The sequence below is a fragment of the Colletotrichum fioriniae genome (assembly GCF_027942845.1).
Source record: "Colletotrichum fioriniae strain IMI 355084 chromosome Unknown scaffold_8, whole genome shotgun sequence".
In the NCBI taxonomy this organism is placed as follows: Eukaryota; Fungi; Ascomycota; class Sordariomycetes; order Glomerellales; family Glomerellaceae; genus Colletotrichum; species Colletotrichum fioriniae.
The window spans coordinates 322141-333449 of record NW_027076844.1 but is presented as its reverse complement, the minus strand read 5'-3'; the positions used below and the strand labels follow the sequence as shown (position 1 = coordinate 333449).

Here is an 11309-nt window from a genome sequence, read left to right as displayed (position 1 = left end):
CCCCCTTGAATGAGAGAAAAGAGACAATTCTGCAATCTGCGGGACCTCACGACAGTCTTGACCCCAAACAAGGCCCTTTTTCATCCCCCCCCTCCCCCCAATCATCCCCTGCCCTGCCCCCCTCGTGAAACCCACCACACCACCCACGAACCCGTGAATGTGCCAAACTAAACACCACCACACCCCCCCCAATACCAGACCTGCCTGCCAGCCATCGGGTAGGTGAAGGACTCATATTGGGTGGAAATTAACAAGGGCTGGCTACGATATCCGGGCCAAGCCGACAGAGGCAGCTCGTGCAGCTCGTGCAGGGGTAGGGGGTACCGGTAAAGCGAAAGGGCAGGCAAGTCGCAAAAAATTCCAAGTTTGCTTGCCTTTTTTTTACCTTGCATTTTCCTAATTCTCTCTGGCACTTGACAAGGGGAGGGAAGAAGGTAACAGGGTGGGATGCTTCTCCCCCACCCTTCCTTCCATCCACCCACAATCCCACTATCATCCCCCTCGGACTGTGCCCAGCCCAGCCTTTCCTTCCCATCTACGCGGCTGCGCGTCTCGTCACATTTCAGCCATACCCGTCGTCGGATTTCTTCAAAGACGAACAAAGAGACGTTTCGCACTCTGTCCAGTCAGAATGCTGTAGCAGACAATACATTTGGGCCTCATTCATATGCGGCACAGGGCAACTTGATAGAGGAACATATAGAGCACTTCAAGGCATCATGTTTGGGGGGGTGGATAACAATGTCAGAATTTCGCCGCAAAGGACAAGAGTATGTGGAAGGGTCAGTAGCTTTAAAGGTAGAGTTGCCGCGATTGATCCCCCAAAAAGAATAAACAAACCAAGTACCTGGCATTGGCACCCGCCGCTGCTTCCCCAGTACCTGGCCCTCCCAGAAGAAACTATCTTAGTCCGTTCCGCCTTGGAACTTCGTATGCCATCGTCCTTTCCACCTCCCCGTACATCCATGTCCCATCATGCCGTGGTATCTTTCTCTCCATTCAATGTCCGACTCGATAGGAAAAAATAAACTTTGTCTTTGTTGAAGCGAATGTTCCTTATCCTCACATTATTACAACACTGCATGGCCTTTCAGAAAGAGGAGGGGGTAGGGGGGTAGGGTTACAATAGAGAAGGAGCCGTGGACGAAGGAAATCCCAAACATGAAGGGGAAACAAAATAGAGAACAAAAATCCCAAAAAATAAAAATAAAAATGCGCGGCGGGTATCCCTAACAATGTCTGTCGTTCACCCTGTCCCCCCCTGGCCCCCTGGCCGACAATATTTTTTTTCCCCCCAAACTTTTCCTTCCCAAGATGTTTCAATGTCGGTGTGTGCTGGGGGCAAATTTCCCTCGATCCCATTTCAAACCAACAATTATCTTTCTCTTTTCCGCGCGCCAATTCGCCGTGATCCCTTTGTTTTGTTTTTTCCCCCAACCCATGTTGTGCTTGCTCAATGTCAACAATGCATTCAGTCTCGTTCGGGTATCGAGTGGTGTTCCTGATGCCTGTGTTGCTCCCATACGCCAGAATCTCACCTTCGTGTTTATGCCAAATTTTTCATTATTTCCTCGGAAAACAAAAACAGAAGAAGAGGATCCGAAAGAAGAACTGCTGTTTGCTGATAAACGGTTTGCCCACTTTCTGCTAGTGGTCCCAACCGCCGCGGGGTTCGTCATTGTACAGACCGCGATCCACCATGGCGGCCTTGGTGTTCGCGGAAATTGCTCATGTTGATGTCTCTTCATGTCATGTTGGAGACATTAACACCGGATGGAGGCACCATGGTTGGGTAGTACCCACCCGACGTCGGCTTGCCGTCAAAAGGACCGCACCTCGGGTTCGACATAAGTGCCCCAGGTTGGAAAATGCTCGGCAACATCGCCACCTCGGGATCCCGCTTGACTCTGTCGTGAAGTGGGTCGTAGGTTGGCGTCATGTGCGGTACCAAGTTGTCCTGCGCGTGTCGACTATGGGTGAACATTTCCACGCCGCCCCTGGCATCGCTTGTATCGTAAATATGACCCGGATAATACTGGTATTCCTTCGTCGTCTCAATGGCTTTGGCGTCTTCCGGTGGCAGCATGGTTTCGAGTTCGGGATGGTGCCGTGTCGACCCGTAATGAGCGCTTCCCCGGGAGTCAAAGCCTCCCCCGTATCCACTTCCCACCATCGCACCTGCGGACCCAAAGTCGGGACCGATGATCTGGTTGTTGGGGTAGCCGGTGAAACTCCCGCCCGAGCCTCCTGGCCCGCTGCTTGTGCTGGCGCGCCTCTCGCTCTGGTAGTGTCCTGGCGACCGGCCACGTACAATCATCTTGGCCGACTTTCGATAAGCGACCCGCACATAATTGTCCGGGCCTTGCGATCCCACATCGGCCCACAACTCGATCAGAAGGTGATAGTATTGTTGGGCAGCTCGCCTCTTCCCGTTGTTTGCTGTAGCCTGCTTGAATTGGATGCGCTCAAATGTGTGTTCTGTCTGGTACGAGTCACCGCCACCCTGTTGACCAACGAATCCTCCTGGAGCGTCATAGCCGCCTAGTCTTGACGAACCTCCCATCGCGGTATCGTGGGAGTAGAGGCCGAGAGGATGTGACATCTGAGGATGTTTTGGGTGGAGGCGCACTTTGCCGGGCTTCTCGACAGGACCTTTGTCTCTCTTGGGCGTATGCTGTACGAGGTCGATAACGTGGGTATCATTCTCAGCAACAACGGCCGAGATGGACATGGCGAAACCGAGAACTGAGTACGGCTGTGTCGAGCCTTGCGGTGTGAACTGTAGACCCTGGCCAGGATAGTGCGGGGTCAGGCCGAAGGAGCAGATACAAGAAAAGTAGTTCCTCCTGTAGCAGGTCCAGTCTCCTTCAGACTGAAAGAAGCCCTTGTCAATGTTGCCTTGTATGTCAATCTTGACTTGCCCCATGCTTCCGTCAGTGTATTGGAGGATGCCGAGGGGGTTAATGTTGCCCAGCGGAGGCACGCTCGCCTGTGCCCTCGAGGAGGACGAAGGGTAGTGACCGGAGTCCATCCTCAGAGCCGTGGGCGCCGTGAATCCGGTAATGGGGCTGGAAGTTGGCGAGATGGGGTGACGGCGTAGAGCAGTTGGATACGATGGAGATCTAGGTTGGTGCTCCGACACCCTCCTGAAGGATGGCGTCGCTGGAGAATACTGGTCTCGCGTGCTGATGTGTGTGCCAGGATGGGGTAATGCTGTGGAGCGGCGGGCATGTGCCATGCCCGTTGAAGAGGTGCTACTGTCAAGTAAGTCTTTGAGTTTGACCATGTTTTTCTATCTTGACAGGATAGGATCGATTCCATCTGGTAGCGTGTCGGAGGGGGGCAACAGTGTGCGACCTACTTTGAACCCAGGCGAGGCCTGACGACGTCCAGGCTGGGGTAGACGTGGGAGGTGGCCGGATGGTAGAAGCCGCCGTCAGCGGAGTACGGAGTGGTGTTGCTTATAGGTGGATTGAACAGGTTTAAGAGTGTCGACTGTTGTGGCGGGCCTTCGATCGTCGACAGAGAAGCACTGGCGTTGTGTTCGTATCTGATGTTCTCGTCAGCCCAAGTGGTTCCCCGAAAGAAGAGGCTTGTACAGAGCAAAAAGGTTGGAGCCTGGCACGACAACTGCTGTACCGCGTCCGCATGCGAGACACAGTGTCAGTACTACCAACTCGTCGTACTGCCAGCAGCGTGTTGCACAACGGCCAGCGGATACAGGATCGGGTCATGCGAGGACGCACAACCATCTCGCTGCGATAGGCGGGAACGCCTGCGGATTTTCAGTCGCACGTTGGTTGCCAGAAGGCAGCTACCCACGCCTGTCCATCCTCCGCCGCTGCAAAGATCAGATCCCCTTGTCTCTGCATACGTCTTTTCCGCGTCCAAGGCACGCCAAACTTAGACGCTGAGCCGAGAACCGATCAGAAGAGAAGAATTCGAGCCAAAGAGTCTACATCTTTAGTAGGGCTCGCAGAGCGAGGAGTACGATTGCCAAGTCGATGGTGGAATTCTGACCAGGGCTGCGAGTGACTGGATACCCTGAAGAAAGCCATAACCGACCAGGCCTGCACATCGCAGCACCGCAGTCCTACAGTCCCGAGAAAGAAGCAGAAGCCATGTCAAGACAAGGACCGGGCAGGAGTGGAGATCAAAATCAAGGAGAAGTTTACGTACCGCATGTCATTGCTCGAAGCTGCTTGCATGTCAAGGTAATCATAGCCTGTCGACGGTTCGAACTCCTGTTTGGATGGCAACACTTGTTAGATCATAGCCTTTCTTCTTTCTTGGAAGAATGAAGATGATTGGAATAAGAAGGAGATCTCGCAAATTGATTTGGATGCTGTGCCGTTGCTGGAGTAGTAGCCGGGGGGGAGCTGTGTGGGTGTTGCGGGGGCGAGACGCCTTAGGCTTGATCCGCCACAGACAAGCAGACAGAGGGGGAAAGCGAGTGACCTGCGGCGCAACCATGGGCGATAGTTAGCTGGGCGTGCCAAAGAGAGACATCTTCCCACAAGGAGGTAACATGCGATGGACTAGCTTGAGAATGAGATAGAAGAGGGAGGGGGTGGGTGCTGGTATTGGAGTTGACCGGTCTGGGCCTGGTCGGTCTCGATGAGCCCGACCGATGAGGAGACACGGTGGATGCAGCGGCGGCAGAAGAGCAACGGCAGCGGAAGCAGCAGCGGAAGGGGAAGAGGGAGACAGCAGCAGGGGAAGGGAGAAAGAGAGAGAGAGAGTGTGTGTGTGTGTGTGAGTGAGTGAAAGAAAGAGAGGCTAAGAGACACGGAGACAGACAGAGACAGAGGGAAAGAGAGTGAGAGGGAAGGCGTGTGGTGCGTGTACGTGTGCGTGTGGTGTGTGGGTGTATGTGTGTGGGCGAGTGAGAGTGAGAGTGAGAGTGAGAGAGCGTAATAGAGAAAGAGAGAGGCGAAGAGAGGAGGCAACATGGGAAAGACACGGTACAATCCAGTACCATCAGGCACCACAGTGTACTTGCTTGCATGACTTGCAGATGAGCGAGCCTGCCGACAGGCCAAAGTGATAAGTCTTGCAGAGCAGACACACACACACACACACACACACACACACATACACACACTTATCTGCATGCTCACATCTCCCTCTCAAGCTCACACGCCCGGCTGGCACACCTCACATCGACCCAGGAGTGAGTGAGTGAATGAGTGCGAGGCACCGCGATGCCCCCTCCCCAGCAGCGCGCCATTTGAGTGTCGGGGGCACAAGGCATTGATGGTGGTGGTAGTGGTGGTGGTATTGGTGGTAGTACCAATCGTCTCCGAGTCTTGTGTTCCTCGTCCCATTAGATGGGCCTATGGGAAGTTCAAGACCCCAAAAGAGAGCGAGAGAGTGTGAGAAAGAGCAAGGAAACGAATAAAGCACAAAAGCATGCGACTCGAACAATTGCATGCATGTTGGTCGTCCTGAATGGACGCCCAAATGTGCTCTGTTCTGCTGCATTGGTCTGCTCTCTTCCCTCGACCTAGTTCTTTTTTTTCTTGCTTTTTTTCTTCTTCCTCTTGCTCTGTCTGGTCCGAATGTAATTCCAAGGGGAGGCAGGTGATTTGAGATGGCGAGAGGGAAGAAAAATGAGAAACAAGACGAACTCAAAGTGCCGTCGACGAATGTGTGCAAGGCAGGAGAGACATTGGAAAAAGCAATTAGGGCCAAATCGCGTACGCACCTTTTCGCGAAGCCTCACTCGGCCCGCTTCCTTGCCTGTCCGTACTTCGGGACAGGATCAGGCCGTCGGGACGTGGCTAGGAACGTGGATCTGGGCGTGGACCAGCCCTCGACTCGCCCGCCCTTCCTTGCCTGCGCCACCCGTTGAAGGCGTTGTTGGTTTCCTGCGCGTCTGTCTCGCCCGTCTTGTCCTGTGCGTAAAATGTCTTGTCTTGCAATGTCTCGTCTTGCCGATAATGCTAATTTGTGCCGGATCGTAATCGTAACTGTGCTGCTGAGGAGCTAGGTAGGTAGGTAGGTAGCTGTGCAGCAGATCCGACCCCATCCGCCGACCGATGGACGGGTTCCTGGCCGATTTAATCAATCAAAGTTGGTGAACATGCCGGTCCATTGTTGTTATTGTTGTTGGTATGTTGCAGTATCCGCCGCAATTGTTGCTCCAGTCGATTTTCGATTTCCGGGTACGGAGTAACCGTAGGGCACAGCGTCCGTTGCGATCCAATGCAAAGAAAATGGGAGGGAAAGAAGGGAACGGAAGGGAAAGGGCTCGGGAACGAAGCGTAAAAGTGACATTGCAGGGGGCTGTTGTGGTTGTTCGATCAGGTAAGGCAGGCCAACCAGGATAGGAACATTGTATCCATAACGAGTCCCCCTCCTTGGATAAGCCTAAAGGGAAGCAAGCGAGCCGCGAAAAAGGGAGGGATTTCGAAAGGGAAGGGCGGGGGGAGAAATAGGATGACGGATAATACGGTACCTTTGGTAACTGTTGAGGATTCATACGACGGTCGTCCGTGCCGGCCACGAGGGGTGTCGTGCCGTAGTAGAGGGGCGGTGATCTGGTGCTGATGCTGGCGCTGGTGCTTGTGCTGGCGCTGGAACAGCGCTCTCGTCGCCCCAGTTCCTCGATCCTCTGTTTCGACACCGCAACTGTCAGCACACAATGTTCCCAGTACTAACACTCATCCTGGTTCCATTCCCAACCAACCCAACCCAACCATGCCACCAACACAGCCAACAACTCGCCCAATCTTCTTCCACTGGCTCGTTTTTGCTGCTTTTCCCTCTCAGATATTCGGCAGGTACTGGCTTGTTTTGCTGCGATTCTCGTTGACTGTTCTGCCTCTTCGTCTTCGTTCGGCTCCAAGAACAGACTCGAAAGAACTCTTTCCAAGACTCCACGCGGGCTTACGGGGCTTCAATACTCACCGGTTGACTCTCCAAGAGTGCCCCTGTCATGCCAAGGGGTTGCGTGCAGCTCTTTATCCTGCTTGACCTAACCAATTCGATTCTGCAGTCAGCAACGGACCCAACTTGCGTCTCTGTCAGAAACAAACGTGGCCGTTTCTTTTTGACCCATGAGCGCATCTTGCACTGCTCCAGCATGATCGATCGATCGTGTCAGAGACACCGCCGTTGATCCATGGGTAGGGCAAGAACAGCATCACGCCGTTCGCGCTGTGCCGTAGCCATTGACAAATCCTCTCCGCGGATTGCAAGACTGCCTTTTGCAGCGCACGTCAAGCTGCTGTCTTTCCCGCCTATCTGGTTGCGCATTCCTAGTTGGAAATGGTCCAGCTGGGTCGTCCTCCTCCACACTAAGTAATCAACGGAGAACGCGGTCTCACTTACTCGCAGAAAGAAGAGCACGACAGATTGCTAGAGGTACCTGACATGAAGTTAGTTCTCAAGTATTTTTCAGCAACAGATTGTCCAGCTGCCTCATCAACAATGGCCAGCAAGCAAGCGATTGTCCCCGTCCGCAATCAAGGCGAATCGGGTTCTAACGCGGAGGGACCGGCAAGACGGGTCCTAGCCAACGAACCCCGGTGCAAATCGCCCTGGGTGGTCACCCACAACTTACGAAGAGGGAGCATCCCGCAAAAGAGACCTAGTGATAGTTCACAAGGGGGTAAGGAGGAAGAGTTTCGGGGTTTCACTTACAATATGACGATTCTCTCGTGTGCCAACTTTTCGTGTTGATCAGATGTTACTCTTGTGGGCCAATGTCCTGTCTGTCCGAGTATAGGATAGGTTTTCGAACTGAATTATTGTAGGCTCTTATGCGAGGAAGGTGCAGTAACTCGAGCAGTCGACACCAGTAGCTTCTGTTCGTTGTAAGTGGTGATGTCGAAGGAGTCTCTGTTCTGGAGATGTAGTTGTCTGAGTAGAAGAGTCTACGAGAGGCCCGAAGAAGTGCAGGATCTTGGAAGCAAGGTATCTATATACCCTGCCAGAGAAACCCCAGATGTGGCTGGCTCAAGATCGCACAGAGAGGCAGAGATGGGTTGGAGGCTCCAACTGCGACTGACTGCTGGACACAGTTTCACAAACCAAGAAGCAGCAGAGAGCTGGATTTCGCAAGCAGAGGTCCGGCCGATGTCCTGGAAGCCCAAGGTGTAACGGATACAATATACAATATCGGGGAGAGGTAGGTCGGGGGCCTCCGCGCGCGAGCAGCAAATGGGTTGTGCAGTCTCTGAGACAACGGCAAAAAGAGACATTCAGTCGCGCGGCACTGCGGAGAGCTCCCAGAACCCCCGGTCGACTTCTCGAAAAGACGTGCTTTGCCTGCCTTTGGTTCTTCCTTTGCTAGAGTACGATGACAGGCGTGTAAACCGAATGCGCAGGGTAGAAAAACTTCCCATCGCCAAGCCGTCAAGCAAAGGTACCGGAAGCCGGCTAGGGCCAAAGTCGAGGTATTTTGGTCAGGGGGGTGGGAGTCTGTACAACTCGACTTTGCTGCTGGTCAAGCTTCTCAATGGCCCAGGTCCATGGGGCTATTCAGGCAAGCAGGTCTTTGTGGTCGTGTCTAAGGGTGCAATCAAGATAGGATGATGCTATCCCACTCATCAATCCGCGGGCTGACAAGCGTCCAAGCCTGATGGCTAGAGGCTCTTAGCCCAAGCAACGTTTCCATCGCCATAGTCTGTCTGTACATGATACAACAGATAGATTCAGGCTTAAATCAAGGCGTCTTCTTCGAACCAAGGAGCGGAGGATCTACTGACCTGCATCGGCGTGTAGCCGGGTCAGTCGAGGTCCCTCGGTTGGTGAGCGGAAGACGACGCCTTCCAAGCCTCGCTGAGCTTTCCTTCCATGCAGCAATTCTGCACCTACCCGTTCATCAAGGGCCTGGATGAAACGCCACAAACAACCCCTTCAAATAGGGAAAGGTTTTGCCCTTGGCAACGAGGAGGGCTATCAACGGCAGCTTGCAGTCGCCGCGAAAGGAGACCTTGGGCGTTTAGCGGACAATCCCGGCCATTGAGATTCAGGTGTTGGCATGACGTTCAGATTCGACCGACACCCTGCGTTTAGTGTCGTTGGATTGGCTGAAAAAACTTGATAGTAGCGAATTTGTTCTGGAGGAGCTCTGACCTCGTGTCGTTCGGAACAATTGTATGCAGCCAGAGAACTTCAAGTCTAGGCTGACGGGGATGGCGGAGGCAGCCTCACGTCTTCTACAGCCACACCAAAGACACGTTTGGCAAAAGTCGTGGTCTTGTTGAAGATCCACCACGTAGCTTTCGGCCCTAAATCCGCCCATGCGACCCAGCATCCTTTGGTGGCTTGTCTATGAGCACAACGCTCGAGCTGCCCCAGAATCGGCCCTGATGAACCACGATTAGACTCGACTTGTAAAGACGTGTCTCGGCCGGCAGAGACAGGCTCGCCACATGACACGTGCGATGAGAATAGGGTTTCGCCTTAACCTGGTTGACAGGTTGCCATCGGACCATTTCTCTCCACGCCACTGTGTTCTTATGTTGTCTGTGCTTACTCTGACTAGTGGCTTGAGTGAATGAATACTGAACGCCTCTCCGAGGCTGGCAAGACCGAACTCATCATCCGTGGAGCCGAAGCATGACAATGCAGGATTAGAACAAACTTGAGCCGTGCCTCTTCGCGGGGATCCAATGGGATGTCGCAATACCCGAGAATGGTAGAAAACCAGGCAAAGCTAATTCCAAACTGACCCAAAGATGGTGCGGACCGGCCAATCTTTTGCCTGAGGTCGTCAATTCTAGTGTCGGGAAGATAGGCTCTGCACCTCGTGTTCACAAGTGCAGGCTCAATGTAGGCCAATGCGTTAGCTGATCAAGTCGTTTGTGCAGGTTCCCGTTGACTAGTCCAGAAAGATCTAGACAATTGTACCTGATGCGCGCGCCACCATACATGAGGCATGGAGCCAACTTCATTGTTTCAGAAGTCTGGTTTCCGTGTCTTTTTGGGCCACCGGACTGGCCGGTTGACTTATGGCCTGATATCCGCGGGGGGAAGAATCAGTCCAGCAGGGCAGGGTTTGCACGTTGAACACTTTGCTGTACACGGCCAGAGCCACGGCCAGCACTCGTGAGACGAAGCTTGACCAAACGAAAGCTGATGTATCGAGGCTAATTAGAAAGAAGCTGGTCGAGGATGGTCCAGTCACGTCGGATCGGGCCGCTCGAATTGGAGCGTGGCCGTTTCTTTGGCTCGTTTCAACGCTGCCGCCGCTGCTGCTACTGCTGTTGCTAATACCGACGGGACGGCAGATGTGTTAGGGGCGCTGACGATTGCTCTGTCGTGTCCAGCAGCATGTCATCGACATGCAAATCATAATGCGCCCTCGATTTGAAGGTAGCTTATTTCTCCAGCAGCATGTGCCGGATTCTTCGTCGTCGCCTGCGAAATGGAAGTGTAAAAGGCACCATTTCCCCATGTTTCTTCCTTTGCCTGCTTCCAGAGATCAGATCTTGTGTGATGTGACGTATCACGGACACCAGGGTCCTCTCAGTGGTGGGCGGACACTGGCTGAGTAGCAGAATATTTGACGGCGGACTTGCTCTAGGAAAGAAAGATGTTGTTGTTGCTGTTGCTGATGGTCTGGCATGCATGAGGACATAACAGGGGTTTCAACGAGGGTGGTGACACAAAAATGTGCCAGGCAATTTGGAGAATCGCGGAAATAGAAGATGTTGCCCGTAGAGGCTAGGCGGGGTGCAAGACTCTGCTTCAAGAATGGTATCTAGACCTCGTTGGTGTGCGTCGGCGGATGAATGCGATGCGCCATTGAGGCATCCAGGTTATGTCGCAACTGTGTCAGGCGTTCGGGTGGATAGGATCAGGCCTCGTATCTAGAAGCCACAACAGCCGCAAAAGGTGAACATTTGGGTGTTGGTATGGATACGGATACAGGGCTGGCGAGCAATCCATGGCCTACCTGGGAGGTGAGTGGAATGAGCTGAGGGCGGCATAAGTATTGCATTGTCGTCTATCCGTAGGCTCCTTGCTTTCGGCTTGACGAGCAGGCCCAGCTACCTAGGTACGGATACGTATGCACGACACAGGTGTCGGCATTATGAATGCTTTTCTCGTTCAAATGGGCGACGTTGACTTGGTCCTAGGTGCCTTGTTGGAGATGTTGAGCCAGCTCGAGCAATCAATGAAATGCTGTACAGAAAGTAGTCAGCAAGGAGCCATGCATTTCAAGCCCCTCAAGAAAAGGAGGAAACAAACATGTAGGTACATGTGGTGTGGTATGGCCGGTGGGTGTGGTCGATGAATAGTCAGTCGTTGGCCAAGGTGGCCAAAAGAGCCTGCACTGTCTTGAATTTGGTGAC

At 53.4% G+C, this 11309-nt stretch overlaps 1 protein-coding gene across 1 annotated transcript; it reads right to left on the bottom strand.

Annotated features, from left to right (window-relative positions):
* Nucleotides 1-1744: 1744 nt before the first annotated feature.
* On the bottom strand, nucleotides 1745-3286 carry NDT80 (meiosis-specific transcription factor ndt80; the record flags this gene model as incomplete). Its single annotated transcript, XM_053192377.1, has 1 exon — nucleotides 1745-3286. The coding sequence occupies one exon, from the start codon at nucleotides 3284-3286 to the stop codon at nucleotides 1745-1747; it is 1542 nt and encodes a 513-aa protein (XP_053050141.1).
* Between the last annotated feature and the right edge of the window lie 8023 nt (nucleotides 3287-11309).